The 22,341-nt window shown below is 43.4% G+C and overlaps 1 protein-coding gene across 8 annotated transcripts in view; it reads left to right on the top strand.

Annotated features, from left to right (window-relative positions):
• Positions 1 to 22,341, top strand: part of cobl (cordon-bleu WH2 repeat protein) — a 559,613-nt gene that overhangs the window by 473,429 nt on the left and 63,843 nt on the right. For 5 of the 8 annotated variants that reach the window (XM_068011045.1, XM_068011064.1, XM_068011072.1 and 2 more), the window contains 4 exons: positions 5,928 to 6,279; positions 11,705 to 11,799; positions 15,614 to 17,646; positions 17,766 to 17,885. In XM_068011045.1, the coding sequence (XP_067867146.1) occupies positions 5,928 to 6,279; positions 11,705 to 11,799; positions 15,614 to 17,646; positions 17,766 to 17,885 (2,600 nt within the window). The remainder of the gene's footprint in view (positions 1 to 5,927; positions 6,280 to 11,704; positions 11,800 to 15,613; positions 17,647 to 17,765; positions 17,886 to 22,341) is intronic. The other 3 variants (XM_068011049.1, XM_068011080.1, XM_068011098.1) reach the window with 2 other exon arrangements.

Here is a 22,341-nt window from a genome sequence, read left to right as displayed (position 1 = left end):
TGCTTAACTGCTCTTTTAAATACATTTAAATATAATTAATTACAATTTAATGATAGGCTCTCAGTTGTGTGAATGGCGGGCAGACTCATATGCTCATATCACTGGCGGAGGGGCTGAGGAACCGGTGTCCACGCTCGGATTTCCCTGAGGTATTGCCCTTCGATATGGAGGGCAGCCTCTCCTCCTCCCTTTGAAGGCTGACTTGAACTTCCCTACTCACCAGACAAGGACAAGGAGTGGGAGAAATCACCAGGCTCCTGTTCCTTCTCTTGCCTTTCCACTGCTGCGTCGAGCTCATGGTCAAGGTGATGGTGTGTGCACATTTCTTTTATTCGTTTTATGGGATGTAGACGGCACTGACCAGGATATATTGCCCATCCCTAATTGCCCATGAGAAGGTGGTGGGCGAACTGCCTTCTAGAACCACTGCAGTCCATGTGGGTTAGATACACTCACAGTGCTATTAGGAAGGGAGTTCCAGGATTTTGACCCAGCGACAGTGAAGGAACGGCGATATTGTTCCAAGTCAGGATGGTGTGTGACTTGGAGGGGAACTTCCAGGTGCTGCCCTTGTCCTTCTAGGTGGTAGGGGTCGCGGATTTGGAAGGTGCTGCCTGAGTAGCCTTGGCGCATTGCTGCAGTGCATCTTGTAGATGGTGCACACTGCTGCCACTGTGCGTTGGTGGTGGAGGGAGTGAATGTTTGTGGATGGGGTGCCAATCAAGCGAGCTGCTTTGTCCTGGATGGTGTCGAGCTTCTTGAGTGTTGTTGGAGATGCACCCATCCAAGCAAGTGGAGAGTATTCCATCACATTCCTGACTTGTGCTTTGTAGATGGTGGACAGGCTTTGGGGAGTCAGGAGGTGAGTTAGTCGCCACAGGATTCCGAGCTTCTGACCTGCTCTTGTAACCATGGTATTTATATGGCTACTCCAGTTTAGTTTCTGGTCAATGGTAACCCCCAGGATGTTGATAATGGGGGATTCAGCGATGGTAATGCCGTTGAATGTCATGGGGAGATGGTTAGATTCTCTCTTGTTGGAGATGGTCATTGCCTGGCACTTGTGTGGTGCGAATGTTACTTGCCATTTATCAGCCCAAGCTTGGATATTGTCCAGGTCTTGCTGAATTTCTACACGGACTGCTTCAGTATCTGAGGAGTCGCGAATGTTGCAGAACATTGTGCAATCATCAGCAAACATCCGCACTTCTCACCATATGATTGAAGGAAGGTCATTGATGAAGCAGCTGAAGATGGTTGGGTCGAGGACACTGCCCTGAGAAACTCCTGCAGTGATGTCCTGGAGCTGAAATGATTGACCTCCAACAACCACAACCATCTTCCTTTGCGCTAAGTATGATTCCCACCAGCGGAGAGCTTTCCCCCGATTCCCATTGACTCCAGTTTTACTCGGGCTCCTTGATGCCATACGCGGTCAAATGCTGCCTTGATGTCAAGGGCAGTCACTCTCACCTCACCTCTTGAGTTCATCTCTTTTGTCCATGTTTGAACCAAGGCTGTAATGTGTCAGGAGCTGAGTGGCCCTGACGGAACCCAAACTGAGTGTTACTGAGCAGGTTATTGATAAGCAAGTGCTGCTTGATGGCACTGTAAATGACACGTTCCATCACTTCACTGATGATTGAGAGTAGACTGATGGGGCAGTAATTGGCTGGCTTGTAATTGTCCTGCTTTTTGTGTACAGGACATACATGGCAATTTTCCACATTGCCGGGTGGATGCCAGTGTTATAGGTGTACTGGAACAGCTTGGCTAGGGGCGTGGCAAGTTCTGGAGCACAGGTCTTCAGTACTGTTGCCTGAATATTGTTAGTGGAAATCACATCTGTGGAATCTGGCTCTGCATGAGGGTTTCCAACGTCTCGATGGAGGAAGCCATGCGCTTACATGCCCGAGACTTGGCAGCATTCATGACATGGATGGACGTCTCCTTTGTCCGCTCATGGCTGCGCACGGCCTCTGGCATCTCCGCCAGATGTAGCCTTACCTCTCTCTGCAACTCCAGCATGTCCTGTGCTGCCAGCACCAGAGGCTCATCAACACCTTGGGACTCAGCATGGGCCTGGACACCCACAGTCCCCTGACTGTCAGAGGCTTCGGCAGTCTCAGCCTCAGCCAGCTGGTCACATGCATGTGTAGTGCTCTCACCAGCTTGTGACCCTGATTCTAAAGCCAGGCGGTTACCCACCGAGCTGAAAGTATCTGCGCTGGTGGAAGGTGCAGGAGAATCATGGAATGGTGCATCCTTTTAGTGGTCCTCCTCCTTAGAGGTGGACGACTGTCCCCCTGTGGTTGCGGTCTCCTACGCACGCGCACCTGCATGAGAGAATACAAACATGTGTGGGTTATGCTGTGCAGATCTCATTATGCCAACCAGGATGTAGCATTAGAAGGAGAAACAAGGTGCATATAGGATTATGAGAGACAGATAACACAAGAGTACGAAATAGTTAGCTATTACACGGGTCGGACTAAGGGGGTCAGATCTAATTCAGGTTTACAGTGCATGTAAACAAGATGCAAGAAGCGTGGTGAAAAACGTTGGTGAGCTGCAGGCTCAAATAGGGACATGTGAATGTGACGGTTGGTGACAACAGAAACCTGGCACAAACAAGGGCAGTACAGGCGTTTGGGAAAGATAGGAAAGGAAAGAAAGGCAGAGAGATAGCTGAATTTAGTGATAACTCCGCCGAGACTGGTGGCAGGCCCAGAAATGGGCGCCATTCCCATCTGTCATGTGGGCGGCTGCTCCATTGCGATCACGTGGCGGGCGACCATTTTGAATTGTTAAGATGCAGGCCCCCACCCCCCCACCAATCATGTGGCGGGGGTGGAATGAGAGTTGCTGATTACGGCGTCGTATAAATCCAGTGCAGGTGCTTGCGCCATATCGCCATATTTAAAAGCCTGCCAGCCCTGCCTTAGATTCATTGGCAGCTTGGAGGATCATTAAAATTATCATGACTGGTTCCCAGACATCCCCAACCCCCCGAGGAGGCCTAAAACGATGGCCAAGGCAAGACAAAGGGTGTCGCCACACTTCAGGATGCCTCCCTGCAGATTCTCCTCCAGGCTGCCAGGGAAAGGCGGGAGGTTCTCTTCCCCAGCTATGGCAAGAAGTGGTCCTCCCACCTGGCAGAATCACAGAATAATACAGTGCAGAAGAGGCCCTTCGGCCCATCGAGTCTGCACTGATGCATTAAAGACACCTGACCTGTCTACCTAATCCCATTTGCCAGCACGGTCCATAGCCTTGAATGTTATGATGTGCCAATTGCTCATCCAGGTACTTTTTAAAGGATGTGAGGCAACCCACCTCTACCACCCTCCCAGGCAGTGCATTCCAGACCGTCACCACCCTCTGGGTAAAAAAAGTTCTTCCTCAAATTCCCCTTAAACTTCCTGCCCCTCACCTTAAACTTGTATCCCCTCGTAACTGGCCCTTCAACTAAGGGGAACAGCTGCTCCCTATCCACCCTGTCCATGCCCCTCAGGTGGTGGTGTTCCCACCAGTTCCAGAACATCTGCTGCCCTTGCTCTTCCAGGTGGTAGAGATTGAGCTTTTATGGTTGATATCTATTGTTGGTAGGCAAGCGAAGGGCTGTTTAAAATGAAACAATACGTGAGGGTAGTTGTGCAATTATAGGATATGATAGGATATAGGCTATGTGCGAGGTCATTAAACTTCTTTCAGCACTGCATCTAGATCTTTGGGTCTGGACTGCTGGTATTGACTGAAATGGTTACCTGCTCCCAGTACATTCTCAGTATCTGTCTAGAGGGTCTCCTGGCCCCCTGAGGGAAGAGGACTTCTCTCCTCCTTCACACCTCCTACACAAAGGCCTCCAGTGCAACATCCAGAAACCTTGGAATATGTCTCTGGCTTGTGCACCATTTTTGTAGGTTCTTCCTGGTCTTCCAATTTTTCTTTTACCAGTTCCAGACCCTGCTGCAGCCAGAATGCACCTCACCTTTAAGGCGTGCAGGCTGGCTATAAGTAGTGCAGGCACGCTTTAAATGCTGCTGGTCTTGCATGAACTTGGGCCCGTGTTGAGGCGTACAGCCATTCAACAACTCACTTAGCACTGGGCTGTACATCACAATCACTATAATTAGCAAACAACACGAGGTTTGCGTGCTGCCTGCATCACTGTTACTCATGCATCACAAACCCCATGCCTGATTTCTGGAGCTATTCATTTTAACCCTTTTTTAAAAATCAATATTGGTACACTCCTTTCCCAATTTCCTTGTCCTTTCTAAAGATCCTGCAACCTGAAATATTTAGCTCCCAAACATGCTAAGCTTATAGTCAAATCTTTCTAATACAACACTGTTAAAAAGTTAGTATTTCTGATTTATTATTCACTTTAGTGGGTCTACTTCATTAAGTATCATTTATTGCAAGGGGAATTGAATACAAAAGTAGGGAGGTTGTGCTTCAGTTGTACATGGCATTGGTGAGAGCATATCTGGAGTACTGTGTACATTATTGGTCTCCTTATTTAAGGAAGGATGTAAATGCATTGGAAGCAGTTCAGAGAAGGTTTACCAGACTAATACCTGGAATGGGCAGGTTGTCTTATGAGGAAAGGTTGAGCAGGCTAGGCTTGTATCTGCTGGAGTTTAGAAGAGTAAGAGGCGACTTGTTTGAGATCCTGAGGTCTTGACAGGATGGATGTGGAAAGGATGTTTCCTCTTATGGGGGAATCTAGAACTAGGGATCACTGTTTTAAAAAGAGATGAGGAGAAATATTTTCTCTCAGAGGGTCATGAGTCTTTGGAACTCTCTTCCTCAAAAGGCAGTGGAAGCAGAGTCTTTAATTATTTTTAAGGCAGAGGTAGATAGATTCTTGATACGCAAGGGGTTGAAAGGTTATCGGGGGTAGGCGGGAATGTGGAGTAATCAGTTCAGCCATGAACTTCTTGAATGGCGGAGCAGGCTCGAGGGGCCGAGTGGCCTACTCCTCCTAATTTATATATTCTTATGTAGGTAGGCAGCTGCACTTTGTTCATGAATGCATTTAAGTCGTTTCTTACAGTATATATGACACAATACAATTAAAACAAACTTCTATTTGCATATTAAGCTCTTCATATAAATACCACTCGTTACAATATTATCTGTGATCTCATACAATTTACAGAAGGTTTGAATCAATTTTTAACAACTTTATTTGCCTGCTTTTCTCAAATCACAGTTTATTATCCAATTCAAGAACATATTTGCATTTGATTATAACTGTTGTTAATCAAGAAAAAAGAGATGCACCAATAAACATGCATTAATAATGTGAGGACAAAGTGATAGTTATTTTGGTAAATGAGCTCACATAACTCATTTTTGAACCATTAAACAGCTTTCTGGCAATACTGAACAACTCTCTGCATTGTGGAAAATATGATGAGATTCTAATGTGCATGGCGTCCCTTAAATGATGGTTTCCTATTCCAAAGCTTTAATTGGAGATACACGCTCTATCCTTCAAAGGGGAAAACTACAACCCAAGCTGGATGCTTTTTTATAATCTTCCTACGTATATATTTATTTAAAGTAGTATTTTATATGTTCTGTTATAAATGTTCATGTTTATTCTGACTATATTTCAAGATACAATAAATTTAATATGTTCCACAAGTAGTTTGCTTAATGTCTAAATATCAGTAATTTATTAGGAAAATGTTATAATTATGTTATAGTCATATTAATAAAACCAAATATGTGCATTATGAGCTTTTCCTCTAAGTTAATATTGTCGAATTTTGTTTGCATTATATGTTTACCTAAAACGTAAATTCAGTAGCTAATCAAATGATTAGTAAATATTGTCATCTGAAGGCACTTTCTAACTTAACTATTTTAATAGTATGACTTCTTTTTATTTTCTGTCCTGAATTCTATATCAGCAGGGCTGGGATCAGAACAAGGTGATGATATAATGGAAATAGAATCTGGAGATAGGGAAGAGACTGCATCAGTAAGAAGTAGTGACAGTTTTCACCAAAGTTGTTCAGAATACACTCCAGCATCAGAGGATGAACTGTTGAATGCTGATGATTCTGGAACAGTAAACTTGCAGTCTGATGTAACCTCGCCAGTCTCCCTCAGTGGCAGCCTCAATTTGAGAAACAAAACTAGTACTGATGAGATTCCAAGTGCCTCATATAAGGTCAGTGGCACAGAAGAAAACTCAGCATGGAGTAGTGATCGGTCTTCTGCTGAAGATGAATCAAATTTTGCTGGGAACTACAATATCAGGTATGGGTTTCCATGTCAATACCTACATATTTTGTACAAATTGAAATATAATTTGGTGCAGCCTAAATTCACACTACAGAGTTAGAATAACAACTTTTCCTAATAACTTTGCACAACCACAGACTACCTGAACAATCCATATTCAAAATGTGTTTGGTGTTGTAGTTTCAATCTGAGAGCAGTACTTGGTGTGTACTTTTATCTATTAAATTAGTGTATTTGAGCAGATCTCTATTACTGTGATTTGCTATTGAAGCTTTTTGTCTTGCACTCATCAGGACAGATGCAAGAATGCCAAATTTCAAAGGGAACAACAATTTATACTGCATAGGAAAAGGGTGCTGAATGATTGGCAAGATAACTCTGATTGGTGTAGGCGTTGCCATGGAAAATGCATAACAGAACTATTGTCCCACATGCTTTCATTTACTTCAAAAAAGGCACAAAGCCTGGACATGTTCCTTTTTCCTGCAGAGGACAGGTCCCTACGTATGAATATATGTAGCTTCTAGCAAGCGTAAGTGGACCACATTGCGAACCCAACTGATAATCTGAGATGAATTCTTAGCATGCTCAGGATTGTTCAGTAAGTGCTGTCCAATCGCGGAATCACATTTAATGTTGGACATTATGTTCTGAGTTTTGCAAGCACGGGCTGGTTGAGTACGGTCAAAACTCTGCCTATTGCGAACAGCCGAAGGGACGTGCTGTTTAATATGATCCGCCAGTCGGTGGGATGTATGGCCTAGGCACCTGACAATGCACCAGCACTGAAATTTATATATCACATTACTCATTTATGTGCTAGGCAGAATGTCTTTTTGGCTTAATGGTAGCATCCTGTTAGTGGAAAATACCACTTGTGTTGCTACTGCATAGTAGCAGCGCGAAGCGGATAACTTTATCTGTTGCTCAGATATTTGATATACCTTACCCTTCCAGGGTATTTTGAGGTAGACTGGGTACTTTTCAAGTCTAAAAGTGGTCGCCTTAGGCCTCTTTGTGAGTGTGCGCGTTACACAGCGAGCAATGATCTGATCGGGGTAGCCATTATCCTGCAGGATAGCTTTGATGTGCTCTAAATTTCGGCGTCAAACTTGCACAGTGAGCAAATGGCTCGGACTCTATTTACGAGATTGCCGATAAGGTCAATCTTATAGTGCATGGAGCTGGAGGAAGAGATGGGTATATTGACCAGTGAAGGTAGGCTTGTGGTAGACAGCAATAGAGAACCCATTAGTGGATTTCTCAACTAGCATGTCGAGGAAAGGGAGCTCATTAGACCAATCAGCACCCTTTTCTCATGCAGTATAAATTGTTGTTGCCTTTGAAATTTGGCATTCTGTGTCTGTCCTGATGAGTGCAAGATGAAAAGCTTCGACAGCACGACTTTTTTCTCAGCAATACTCAAGTTGTGTACTACCAAGCGACTGTTATAATTTGTTGAGTTACTAATTTAAAAAAGCCTGAGTTTAGTTATATTTATAGTATATATCTTTGAACAGAGGTTTTTAGTGATATTGAAGTTCAGAGTGAACCACAGCTGCCTCTCCCATGAAAATCAATTTATCCATGAAAATCTTGAGCTTAATAAATACAAGTGTACAACAATCAGTGCTGGCAGATTAAGACTTGCATTAAATATTGTCATTTTCGAGGTTTTACAGCAAACCTTTCCACACACAGGCTGGTCAACCTGAGATATCTTAGAAAGACAATATCTAGTGAATGAGCTGAATGTAGTTGAAACTCTAGCAGAAAAACTGCATCCACTATCTGGAATTCTACCTCAATTTGTAAATAACAGCAAAGAAGATGGAGTAGAATTGCTGATCAAAGGTGCATCTATGCCAAACATAATTGAGGCCTTAGTAGTGAATGAATTTTTTTTTAACTCCACCTGAAACATCTCAAAAAGCTAGAATTCCCACCCATGGAAGTTTTTGAAAGATCAAAGTGGGTAATTAAAATGTTGAAAGCTAATACCATAGCCTGAAAATTGCCATCAGCATTAAGCTTAATGTCTACTGTATCAGTGATTTTTATTTTACAATTTAATCCCCTCTCCTGCCCATCCTGGGGGGTTAAAATTCCACCATTAGTTTTTATTTGCACACTGTGATGTGGTTGACTTTTAACTGCCCTCTGAAATGACCTAGCAAGCCACTCAGTTGTCAAGAAGGTAGCACCACCTTCTTTAGGGCAATAAAAGATGAGCAATAAATGTTGCCCTTGACAACGATGCCCACATCCTGTGAATGAACAAAAAAAAAATCGTATTCCATTAGATCTAGACTTGGCGGCAGAGGAGGAGGACTGGAAAAAGCAGGAAAGGTGCTGCCTACTTTTCAGTTCATGTACTATAAACAGTAAAATCATGTGTTAATTAGCTTTCCTTGTAACCCTCAGTTAATCTCTCATTGGTGCAGCAACAGCTATTCCCAGGCTGACAAATATTTTCCCAATCGTAGTATATTAAACTCTTTATTAGTATAATATTGATATCAGGCAGCATTTGAATCAACTGTTGAGCAGCAAGGGAAGTGTTTGTATAAGACTGAACAGTCAAACGTATCTGTGTTTTGGGTGTGTGATAGTTAAATGCAACAACCTCCAAAAACATTTTTTATATTTTTGTTGGAGAACAACCAAAGCATGTCTGTCCATATAAGATAAGGGAGCTTTTCAAAACAAATGCAACCGACCCAATTTTGAAACACTAATCCACCATATCAAAAGTATCCTATCAAATACTCACTGTAATTATAAACTAAAAATTCAGAACTTGCATCTTTAATATTTTGTTATCATAAATCAACTTCGATTAAAATGTGCACCTTTCTCTTTTATTTAAAAATAATGCATCTCCTGAAATATATCTAGCTACAGTCTCAGCTGTGACTCAGTAGGTAGCATTCTTGCCTGTGAGTTGTAAGGTTGGAGGCCCAAGTCCCATGCCTGGAAAATTCAAGGTTGAGACTCCAGTGCAGTACTGAGGGAAAAGTTGCACTGTCGGAAGTGTTGTCTTTCAGAGACATTAAACTGAGGCTCAGTCTACCCTCCCAGGTGGACATAAAAGATCCAAGGGCACTATTTTGAAGGGGAGTTATTCCTGGTGTCGTGGTGAATAGTTATCCCTCAATGAACATCATAAAAACACATTATCTGGTGTCATGCAGACCCTCACCTGCCAAGTGTGAGGCATATTAATTTTGTCATATGAACATTGATTTAAACTGTTGCTGGAGTGAAGAAATGACTTGTTTGAAGACCATCAGACACTGGGCTGGGTGGACATTTGCATGCTAAGAGATGCTGCTTATGGAGGCAAAGGGCTGTTCCCTGCTTCAATTAGCCCAAATGGATTTTGATCACCAGATATTGAAGGTGTGAAGAAGCGCATTCCAGGCCCTGCTAAGATGAGACAATCCACAGAGCCAGTACTGGTTAAACCAGCTGGTCACATGACTAACTGGCTGGTCCAGGTTTTTTGAACTAGCCACAGGACAGTTTGAATTCAGAAGGCAGTGTGCAATTGAAGCTGAAACAAGCAGGTCTCTCGCCTGGCTGTTTCTCCCTCTCGCTTTCTCCCAAGCCACCAGACCCAAGGAAGACACGTAAACCTCGAGAGAAAAGACTCCTACATTGGAACAAGATGAAGCGTGAACTGGGCCCCAACGAATTGCAAGACTTACCGGCAACCAAAGACTCAACATTGAACTTAAAGGACTGTAACTACCAGATATTGCCTCAAACCTTTCCCCTTTATCCTTCTACTTTTTCTGTCTCTATCTGCATGTGTGTTTATCACGTCTGCACGCGCGGTCGCGTCGCATATTCGTAGTCATTAGCCGGATTAGAGTTTAAGATTAATAAACTTCTACCTTTCTTGTTTAAATCTAAGGAAACCTGTTTGACTTCTTTGCCTTACAATTGGAGCAGTGAACAAGTATTCACAAAGGGGGGGCTAAAAACAGTGTTTAAAAATTAAACCCTGTTATGGTTAAACCAGGCAAAGGCTGAGAGGGAACCTCTTCTCACCTGGTCATAACACTGGTCATTATCACATTGCCATTTGAGGGAACTTGCTGTGCTTAAATTGGCTGCCGCATTTCCTGCACGACAACAGTGACAACACTTCAAAAGTACTTTTTTGGCTGTAATGCACTTTTGGACGTCCTGTGGTCGTGAAAGGCACTATATAAATGCAATCAGTACCTTACATAAAGGAGTGCGAACAAATCCAAAACTTAGCAAAGTTTTTTAATTGGAGACAACTGTGTAGACGGAACAAATGAAAAAAACAAATAATCCCCATGCTGCTCATATTATGTCTCCAGCTAAGGTGTTCACTGAAACCATGAGGGGCAATTTTGTAACAGATATTACCACTACTAAAATCTTCTGTGATTTTCTGTTCGTATATCAAATGTTATTTTTAATTTTCAGTATACGGACTTCAGTAATTTTTATAAAATATATATTTATATAAGAAGACAACTAGCCGTTACTGCTATGGTGACTATTTGAATATTCTAAACACAGCAAGTAGATTTCACAAATAAAATGTAAGAAGATCTATGCACATCATTGGTTGATGTTATTTATAACATGTTGTATCAGACAAACTAGTTCCATAACCAGACTTTGATAACTGAAGGCACATTTTAAATCACAATGAAAGAACTGGGGCAAGACAAAACCTTACATATAACAAAGATTTGCAAATATTTGAATTAGGATATTGTATTTGAATGAACATTCGTAAAATAAAAAAACTGCTGGAAATACTCAGCAGGTCTGGTAAGATCTGTGGAGAGAGAAACAGAGTTAATGTTTCAGGTTGATGACCTTTCATTAGAACTGAGAACGGTTAGAGGTGTAGTAGGTTTTAATTAAGTGAAAGGGGGTGGGGACGGTGGAAAAAGAGCAAAAGGGAAGGTCTGTGATAGGGTGGAAGGCAAAAGAGATTAAATGACAAAATGGTTGGTCGTACAAGGCCAAAAGGAGTGGTAATAGGCCAAGGAAAGAAACAAAATATATGCCAAGAGGAGGTGTGAATGGCAGAATGAAGAACAGCTGCCATCCGAAAGCAAAACATTATTTCATATTATATAAAATAAAAACAAGAAGTGCTGGAAATACGCAGCAGATCTGGCAGCATCTGTGGAGAGAGAAGCAGAGTTAATGTTTCAGATCAGTGACCCTTCATCAGAACTGGCAAAGGTTAGAAATGTAATAGGTTTTAAGCAAATAAAGCAGGGGTGGGGCAAGAGCTAACAAAAGTAAAGGTGTTGATAGATTACCAGCATCTGCAGTATTTTGCTTTCATTCTTTCATATTGTTCTGCTGGAGCAGTTGTATACTTAATGAAGTTGCATTTATGTTTCTAATCCTTACCTGTGTAACTTCAATTTGAAACTAGCACAAGCACTGTATTTAACTGGAAGGAGGAAGATGAGATCTCCATTGAAGGTCAGGCACAGCTAACATTGGCAGGATTGGATGCAGAACTGGCAGGTAAGAATGCAAGCTCTTTGCGCTTTTACATGAATTTGTAAGAAATAATTACCAAAAGAAGTTTATTTTTCTACAAGCAATCCCATCTGATGCAACTGTTATACAAAATATGAGTCCAAATATTTTCAGTGATTTTTTTTTTATTATTCATTCATTGGATGTGGGCGTCGCTGGCTAGGCCAGCATGTATTGTCCATCCCTAATTGCCCTTGAGAAGGTGGTGGTGAGCTGCCTTCTTGAACCGCTGCAGTCCTTGTGAGGTAGGTACACCCACAGTGCTGTTAGGAGTTCCAGGATTTTGACCCAGCGACAGTGAAGAAACGGCGATATAGTTCCAAGTCAGGATGGTGTGTGATTTGGAGGGGAATTTGCAGGTGGTGGTGTTCCCATGCATTTGCTGCGCTTGTCCTTCTAGCAGGTAGAGGTCATGGGTTTGGAAGGTGCTGCCTAAGGATCCTTGGTGCGTTTCTGCACTGCATCTTGTAGATGGTACACACTGCTGCCACTGTGCGTTGGTGGTGGAGGGGGTGAATGTTTGTGGATGGGGTGTCAATCAAGTGGGCTGCTTTGTCCTGGATGGTGTGGAGCTTCTTGAGTCTTGGGGCTGCACCCATCCAAGCAAGTGGAGAGTATTCCATCAGACTCCTGACTTGTGCCTTGTAGATGGTGGACAGGCTTTGGGGAGTCAGGAGGTGAGTTACTCGCCGCAGGATTCAGAGCCTCTGACCTGCTCTTGTAGCCACGGTATTTATATGGCTACTCCAGTTCAGTTTCTGGTCAGTGGTAGCCCCTAGGATGTTGATAGTGGGGGATTCAGTGATGGTAATGCCGTTGAATGTTAAGGTGTGATGGTTAGATTCTCTTTTGTTGGGGATGGCCATTGCCTGGCACTGGTGTAGCGTGAATATTACTTGCCGCTTATCAGCCCAAGCCTGGATGTTATCCAGGTCTTGTTGCAACTCGACACGGACTGCTTCAGTATCTGAGGAGTCGTGAATGTTGCTGAACATTGTGCAATCATCAGCGAACATCCCCACTTCTGACCTTATGATTGAAGGAAGATCTTTGATGAAGCAGCTGAAGATGGTTTGGCCTAGGACACTACCTGAGGAACTCCTGCAGTGATGTTCTGGAGCTGAGATGATTGTCCTCCAACAACCACAACCATCTTCCTTTGCGCTAGGTATGACTCCAACCAGCGGAGAGTTTTCCCCCGATTCCCATTGACTTTGTTTTGCTAGGGCTCCTTGATACCAGACTAGGTCAAATGCTGCCTTGATGACAAGGGCAGTCACTCTCACCTCACCTCTGGAATTCAGCTCTTTTGTCCATGTTTGAACCAAGGCTGTAATGAGGTCAGAATCTGAGTGGCCCTGGTGGAACCCAAACTGAGAGCCACTGAGCAGGTTATTTCTAAGCAAGTGCCGCTTGATGGCACTGTTGATGACACCTTCCATTACTTTACTGATGATTGAGAGTAGACTGATGGGGCGGTAATTGGCCAAGTTGGACTTGTCCTGCTTTTTGTGTACAAGACATACCTGGGCAATTTTCCACATTGCAGGGTGGATGCCAGTTTTGTAGCTGTACTGGAGCAGCTTGGTTAGGTGTGCGGCAAGTTCTGGAGCACAGGTCTTCAGTACTATTGCCTGAATGTTGTCAGTGGAAATCACATCTGTGGAATCTGGCTGTCCATGAGGGTTTCCAACGTCTCGATGGAGGAAGCCATACACTTACATGCCCAAGACATGGCAGCATTCATGACATGGATGGACTTCTCCTTTGTCCACTCATGGCTGCACACGGCTTCTGGCATCTCCGCCAGATGTTGCTTTACCTCTCCCTGCAACTCCAGCATGTCCTGTGCTGCCAGCACCAGAGGCTCGTCAACACCTTGGGACTCAGCATGGGCCTGGACACCCACAGTCCCCTGACTGTCAGAGGCCTCGGCAGTCTCAGCCTCAGCCAGCTGGTCACATGCGTGTATAGTGCTCTCACCAGCTTGTGACCCTGATTCTAAAGCCAGGCGGTTACCCACCGAGCTGAAAGTATCTGTGCTGGTGGAAGGTATAGGAGAAGTTGGACTTGTCCTGCTTTTTGTGTACAAGACATACCTGGGCAATTTTCCACATTGCAGGGTAGATGCCAGTGTTGTAGCTGTACCGGAACAGCTTGGCTAGGTGTGCGGCAAGTTCTGGAGCACAGGTCTTCAGTACTATTGCCGGAATATTGTCAGGGCCCATAGCCTTTGCAGTATCCAGTGCCTTCAGTCATTTCTTGATATCACGCGGAGTGAATCAAATTGGCTGCAGTCTGGCATCTGTGATGCTAGGGACTTCAGGAGGAGGCCGAGATGGATCATCAACTCGGCACTTCTGACTAAAGATTGTTGCAAATGCTTCAGCCTTATCTGAATTTGACAGGACTGCAGAGCTTAGATCTGATCCGTTGGTTATGGGATCGCCTAGCTCTGTCTATCACATGCTGCTTCCGCAGTTTGTCATGCAGGTAGTCCTGTGTTGTAGCTTCACCAGGTTGACACCTCATTTTGAGGTATGCTTGGTGCTGCTCCTGGCATGCCCTCCTGCACTGTTCATTGAACCAGGGTTGGTCTCCTGGCTTGATAGTAATGGTAGAGTGGGGGATATGCAGGGCCATGAGGTTACAAATTGTGGTTGAGTACAATTCTGCTGCTGCTGATGGCCCACAGCGCCTCATGGATGCCCAGTTACATTGGTGCATTACATTGCATAATTGATGCTGCATTGTTCATGCATCCATGGCACAGTTTTTCTTACTTGCATCTTCAAGATCAGAGGTTCTATTTTGGTTGTAGCAACAGTGTGGTGCACAGCATCGACATTCTAAATTACTGGAACACCTCTTGTGTTTGTTTCCAACATACTGATGTCGTGACACAAGAAATTCTATATTATCAGTGAAAAGGGCAGTGTGAGGAGCACAGCAGTGTGAGTCAGCGCCCCTTGGCTGGGGAGGGTAATATCAACCATATTTCTCACTTCTGAGTGAGAACCAGTGACTCCTGTTGGAAAGTGAAAGTGTAAACTGAGAGTCTGTCAACATCAGATCCAAAAGAGGTGAAGGTAAGCTATCATATGTCCCATCGTGGAGTCGCCCTGCCCACCCCGCCACCATCCTACTCTTTGTTGGGAGTGGGGGGTAAAATTCCGGCCCTTGGAACTCTCTGCCTCAGAAGGTGGTGGAGGCCGGGTCATTGAATATTTTTAAGGCGGAGGTAGATCGATTCTTGTTAGGCAATGGAATCACGGGTTATCGGGGGTAGATGGGAGTGTGGCATTCTAAACACAAACAGATCAGCCATGATCTTATCGAATGGCAGAGCAGGCTCAAGGGGCCGAATGGCCTACTTCTGCTCCTAATTTGTATGCTCGTAAATTCACTCTTGCAATTAGATTGTACGTTTTGCTGAAAAACATGAAAGTTCTGACAAAGACAAGCCATAGGATTGAGTATGAATTTTAAACCACTTGCTGGCTAATTCTATAAGCTCTCTCTCCATAGTGTAATGTTCTAGATTAACTGGATTTACACCAGACCTTCTCTCCCAACAAATATCAATGATTTGTAGGCATTTTGTAAATCAGAGGGTTTTAAAACTACTTAAATGATGAAAATTCAGCAATAGCATATTACTCCCTGAACGGTGGGTGAGGGTGGGGACTGTGGGAGGGTGATCTTAAAACAACCTGTTCAACCTTTGTTTGTACCTTGCTGTTTGCAACCGATTTTTTTTTTAAGACTTGTAAACAGTTTTTGATTATTTCTTCGGCAGCTGTGCAAGAAGAATTGGCCTTCAAAAAATCTTCCACATTGTTTGACAGAACCATTGATGAACAGGAAATAGTTCCAGTGACAATCATTGATGAAGTATCATTGACTTGCCACGAGGAAAGTGAAGAGAAGATATTCCTGGAAAAAGTACCAAAGCCTACAGAAGTAAAAGAAGCACATGATACAGATAGGAGTATGCAAACAAACTCAAAGACGATAACGGCAAGTTACTTAACCAGTATTCATGAGCAGTCACTCTCTGATGTTTCACTTCGCACATGCTATCCTACAAGTGTTGTCAGCTATACAGACATCGAACAACAGCCCATTAAAAAAGCAATAGAAAATTTGCAGGGGGAGATTAACGATGATCGAGATGAAATGAAGCCAGGAGAGAACAAATTTAAAATGATTTTGCCTGCAACTGAACTAAAGTATAATATGCAGGTTAAAGGGAATGGTAGGAATGAAGTGCACAACATTGCACCTGTGGAGATTGACCCAGTAACATTGAAAGCTGGAAACTGTGTGGAAGTACTGAAGAGCATCCAAGCAGAATATCTGACACAAGATAGGAATTGTTCAGCAGCAAACCGTGCTCCAGAACACGAACGTATATCAGGCAGGTGGCTAAACACTGCCAGCAAAATTACCAATGAATGTGTTCCAAAAGTAGGCATGAGAACATTCACAGTTATTCCACCAAAACCAATTGTAAAGCCTAAGGGAAGAGAAGGCTTGCCAGTAACCACAGGCGCAATCAAGATTGATGATCAGGGCAATTTAATACATACAGCGATCAGTGAAAGAAAAAGCAAAGAGACTACAACAGACAGCTCAGCCAGTGACAAAGAATCACTTGTAGGGAGGGCAAAGGCATTCTGGAATGTGAAAAGTACTGATAAGGATAGTCTGCAGTGTGCCAACCCAACTACAAATATGGCAAAAAATACAGCAGGTTGCACAGCTGTTAAGTTGCAACTACAAGAGCCAGCAAAGCAGTTGACAAATATATCCCCGGAATCTGAAGCAGTTATTGCGCAGACTACAACTGTAAGTAGTAAGTCACTTAAAACCTACTTGCAATCCACTGAAGAAAAACCATTTGCGCCAGTTATACCATTGAATGTAAAAATTGCAAGCATACCAGCAAATATCCATCCCAAAGCAGAGAGTAATTTTATCAGGCCCTGCAGAAGAACATCAAGTCAATATGTTGCCTCAGCAATTTGCCGCTACACAGGTGTACAGTCAACAAAAACTGGAGCTGGGAATGAATTTAATGCTCAGAGTAACACTGGATTTGAGAGTAAATTTGAGGAAAAACATAAATTCAGACCTGCTGAGGAGAAGTCTTCTCTGAAGCCCTCACAAAGAAATTGCATGGGAAGGCAATTGAACAGAGAGTTTACACACCACTCCAACTACAACACAGAAAATGTTGGAACTGTGATCAAGCATAAAGAAGCTAACGCTGTTCCAAATCAGAATTGGTTAATTAAAGATGTGTCAAATCAAACAAGTTCCTTTAACAAATTTACTTCCCAATCCCAACATTCGCAGTTAATCATAAAGGAAGCCTTTTGCACTGACAAGCGATGTCCCACTGCAAATAGGCAGATTGCACAAAGTACATTGCATTCACCTTTTGTGAAAGGTGTGATTTCCAGCCCCCCAAACAATCAGTCAATTAATACATCTATGACTATTACATTCATTCCGGCTTCAACATCATTTTCAGATTCTGTTAAAAATCACACTACTGCTATGAGACAGAGTGACTCCATCTCAAATAATTTGTCTGCCTCGAATCTGTCAACAGTGTCTACTACAGCCTCTTCAGTATTGGCAGTACAGTCAGAACCTTCCCCTTCCAGTCACACAAATTGCTTCAATATCAAACCCAATACCATGTTTGGGCCTGTCAAGAAATTTAAACCCATCATTCAGAAGCCAGTACAGAAAGATGAGTGCTTACACAGTTCTCTAATGGAAGCTATCCAATCAAGTCAAAACAAAGAACGGCTTAGAAAGGTATAAATCTCCATTTGGTTGTTTAGTTCTGATACAAAGCATGTTTTTCATGATAAATTCAGCTGCTTCAATATGTCATTTCTGATAAAGGTACTGTTTCTGTACCTTATTTTTGCTAGATTTCTGATACAGTGATAAATGGTAACCTGAACAAATCTTCAATCACTGCGACAGAGGATGAACACTCTGCACTCTTGGCATCAATTAGAGCGCACAATGGGCTTTCAAAACTGAAAAAGGTAGGAACAATGTCGGCTATGCATATTGTTCTAGTAAATTCAGAAAAAAAATCGTTTTGCAGGCGTTGTTTTGTTTCGAATTAAGAATGTTGCAAAATCTAGCATTTTCCTGTAAAATTCTTCAAAAACAATAAAGATTGTATAAATCTCAACAGTTAAAATTGAAAGCTGGAGATCCAAGGATTTGCGCCTTTTATTCAGCATTACATTTAGGTATGTTTAGTTTAGTTTAGAGATACAGCACTGAAACAGGCCCTTCGGCCCACCGAGTCTGTGCCGACCATCCATTTATACTAATCCTACACTAATTCCATGTTCCTACCACATCCCCACCTGTCCCTATATTTCCCTACCACCTACCTATACTAGGGGCAATTTATAATGGCCAATTTACCTACCAACCTGCAAGTCTTTGGCGTGTGGGAGGAAACCGGAGCACCCGGAGGAAACCCACGCAGACACAGGGAGAACTTGCAAACTCCACACAGGCAGTACCTGGAATTGAACCCAGGTCGCTAGAGCTGTGAGGCTGCGGTGCTAACCACTGCGCCACTGTGCCGCCCATCGGCACAGTATATAGTACAACTATCCTGTTATATTTTGAAGCTAAATATGTGTGATCTAAATTAACCAAAACTGGGAAATACTGAAACAAATGTATATCTAATGCAAATGGGTGATATGTAAGCCAAAGTTCGAACCTAACCTTTTGAGATAGACGATAGAAATTTTTTTTACATTATATACAATCGCCTTTAACATTTCCGTGCCAAGTGGAAATTGTGCTTTTCCATGGAGAGAATTTTTAAATATTAGATCCAGATACTGAAATTTTTATTTGAATTAAAATGTAGAAAATGTTGCGAGGCCCATTAAAATAATCCCAGACATTCAGGAACAGCCACTGCCAACGAAGAAACAACTACATCAACCAAAAACCACTAAAAACTTGTATGAGGTACATTTGTGCAGCCTTTGCCTGGTGTCTCCACCAACCCTTTGCTCCCAAAAGACTTGATTAGAGGAAAGTTATCTTTATGAAGTCTTGCATGAACCAACTAATTAATTCCTTCCAGACGGTAGTTAGGAAATTGTTCCATATTGACATTCTCGGAAGGAAGAAGGTTGGTTTATTCTTTGTGCTGAGGCTTGATGTTGTCAGTATTGAACTGATGCCTATGAAGCTAGTTTAGGCATGGCTATAAAGTAGGGATCTTAGAGTCTTGGCCTGCTAGCAAGAATTTGTGACAGCCAAACAGCAAGATACTGTGAGCCAGCAAAGCAAGAATATTTTGATTGGTGAGGTGTAAAATCTCAAAATACAGGGAGAAATAAAGTTTGAGGTAATATCTGAAGATGATTTTGGTTACTGTTCTTCAAGCTTGCTGTAGAGTCCATGATTGTAGGTAGATCTTGCTTTTCGTTGGGGCCCAGTATTCTTCTTAAACCTTGTTCGATGTAGGAGACTTTTCTCTTTTGAGGTTCACGTCTTCATTGGATTTGGATTTGGAGTTCTGTGAGAAAGAGATGGGAGCAGACAGGAGCGGCTGTGACGAGCTAGCCAGGAGAGGTCTTGACAGTTCAGGAGCAAACAGTCTCTCTCTTTCTCAAACTGTCTGTACAATTCAAAAAAAACTCAGGTTGCCCAGCAGGTTAGTCATGTGACTAGCTGGTTTGACCACATCTGTTTGTGGATTCGGCCATCTTAGCAGTCATCGTGGAATGTGAGCTTCCTCACCTTCAATATCTGGTGATCAAAGTCCATTGTGGGTTGACTGTATCAGGGAATGGTCCTTTGTCTCCACAAGCACTGTCTGTTAGTATGTAAAAATGTTTTCCAGCCACGGCTGATCTGCTTAACAAGTCATTTCCTCGCTTCAACAACAGTTTAAAGTCAATCTTTATGTGATAAAATTAATATGCCTCATTCTTGGCAGGTGGGGGTCTGCATGACATCCCTCACCTTTTGCTGCAGGACCAGTCAGGCAGATATGTCCTTTAGGACTCAGCCAGCTCGTTCACTATTGTTGCTACTAGCCACTATTGGCAATGGACATTGAAGTCCCCCACCCAGAGTACATTCTGTGCCCTTGCCACCTTCAATGCTTCTTCCAAGTGGTGTTCAACATGGAGCAGTACTGATTCATCAGCTGAGTGAGAGCGGTAAGTGGTAATCAGCAGGGGCTTTCCTTGCCCGTGTTTGACCTGATGCCATGAGACTTCATGCGGTCCGATGTCACCGGTGAGGGCTCCCAGGGCAATTCCCTCTCAATTGTATACCACTGTGCCACCGACTCTGCTGAGTCTGTCTTGTCGGTGGGACAGGACATACCCAGGGATGGTGATGGTGGTGTCTGGGACATTGGCTGTAAGGTATGATTCTATGAGTATGACCGTGTCAGGCTGTAGCTTGACTAGTCTGTGGAACAGCTCTCCCAATTTTGTCACAAGTAAGGAGGATTTTTCAGGGTTAGATGTGCCATTGTCATTTCCAGTGCCTAAGTCGATGCCAAGTGGTCTGTCCTGTTTTATTCCTTTTTGACTTTTCTGTAGTGGTTTGGCACAACTGATTGGCTTGCTAGGCCATTTCGGAGGGCGGTTGTTGTGGGTCTGGAGTCACATGTAGGCCAGACCAGGTAAGAATGGCAGATTTCCTTCCCGAAAGGACATTAGTGAACCAGAGGGTTTTTACAACAATCGATGATATTTTCATAGCATCATTACTGAAATTAGTTTTCAACTCCAGATTTTTTTTACTAATTAATTTAAATTCCACCAGCTGCCAGGTTAGGATTTGAACTCATGTCCCCAGGGCATTAGCCTGGGCATCTAGATTACTAGTCCAGTGACATTAGGGTGACTTTTCCTTTTGCCTTGCACCGTCGTCCCTGTTCCTGCCCTCCACCCAGTCATAGACATCTTTGTTTTGTTCTTTCCTTGCCTGGCTTTTCCCTGGGTTTGTACTGGCTTAAAAACTGTTCATCTCAAATATCTTCCAGTTCTGATAAAAAGTCTTCAATCTGAAACATCTGTCCTGATATTTATGGGTAGGTGAAGGGAGTCGTTGCAGCCTGGAAACCCAGAAATGCAAATAACCCAGAGAATATGGCAGTACCTTATTTTTAAAAAATCTGTTTCCTGGTCAGTAGCCAGCCAGATGAAGAAAAGGCCTGCGTGAGAAGGCCTGCAACACCAGGCCGCAGTTGCGGAGTGGAGATGACGGGGGGAGTGATCATGGAGGCGAGGGTGGGGAGAGATCAAAAAGGCTGTGGGGGTGAAATTAGAGATTGGTGAAGACCAGAAAGGCTGGCGGGGGAGGGGGGGAGATCGTGAGTCAGGGCGGGGGAGATTGGATCGGAGGGGGTGATTGGCTGATCATGGGGGCTTACAATTGTGGGGAGGGAAACAAGGGACTGGTGGTCTGAGGTGCATTTGTTTTAATGCAAGAAGTGTAGTAGGTAAGGCAGATGAACTAAGGGCTTGGATTAGTACCTGGGAGTATGATGTTATTGCTATTACTGAGACTTGGTTGAGGGAAGGGCACGATTGGCAACTAAATATCCCAGGATATCGATGTTTCAGGTGGGATAGAGAGGGAGGTAAAAGGGGTGGAGGAGTTGCATTACTGGTCAAAGAGAATATCACAGCTGTGCTGAAGGAGGGCACTATGGAGGACTCGAGCAGTGAGGCAATATGGGCAGAACTCAGAAATAGGAAGGGTGCGGTAACAATGTTGGGGCTGTACTACAGGCCTCCCAACAGCGAGCGTGAGATAGAGGTACAAATATGTAAACAGATTATGGAAAGATGTAGGAGCAACAGGATTGTGGTGATAGGAGATTTTAATTTTCCCAACATTGACTGGGATTCACTTAGTGTTAGAGGTCTAGATGGAGCAGAATTTGTAAGGAGCATCCAGGAGGGTTTTCTAGAGCAGTATGTAAATAGTCCAACTCGGGAAGGGGCCATACTGGACCTGGTGTTGGAGAATGAGCCCGGCCAGGTGGTTGAAGTTTCAGTAGGGGACTACTTTGGGAATAGTGATCACAATTCCGTAAGTTTTAGAATACTCATGGACAAAGACGAGAGTGGTCCTAAAGGAAGAGTGCTAAATTGGGGGAAGGCCAACTATACCAAAATTCGGCAGGAGCTGGGGAATGTAGATTGGGAGCAGCTGTTTGAAGGTAAATCCACATTTGATATGTGGGAGGCTTTTAAAGAGAGGTTGCTTAGCGTGCAGGAGAGACATGTTCCTGTGAAAATGAGGGATAGAAATGGCAAGATTAGGGAACCATGGATGACAGGTGAAATTGTGAGACTAGCTAAGAGGAAAAAGGAAGCATACATAAGGTCTAGGAGGCTGAAGAAAGACGAAGCTTTGAAAGAATATCGGGAATGTAGGACCAATCTGAAACGAGGAATTAAGAGGGCTAAAAGGGGTCATGAAATATCTTTA

The sequence above is a fragment of the Heterodontus francisci genome, chromosome 2, assembly GCF_036365525.1.
Source record: "Heterodontus francisci isolate sHetFra1 chromosome 2, sHetFra1.hap1, whole genome shotgun sequence".
Classification (NCBI taxonomy): Eukaryota; Metazoa; Chordata; class Chondrichthyes; order Heterodontiformes; family Heterodontidae; genus Heterodontus; species Heterodontus francisci.
Note: the sequence above shows the minus strand (reverse complement) of the source record. Positions and strands in the feature narration are given on the sequence as shown.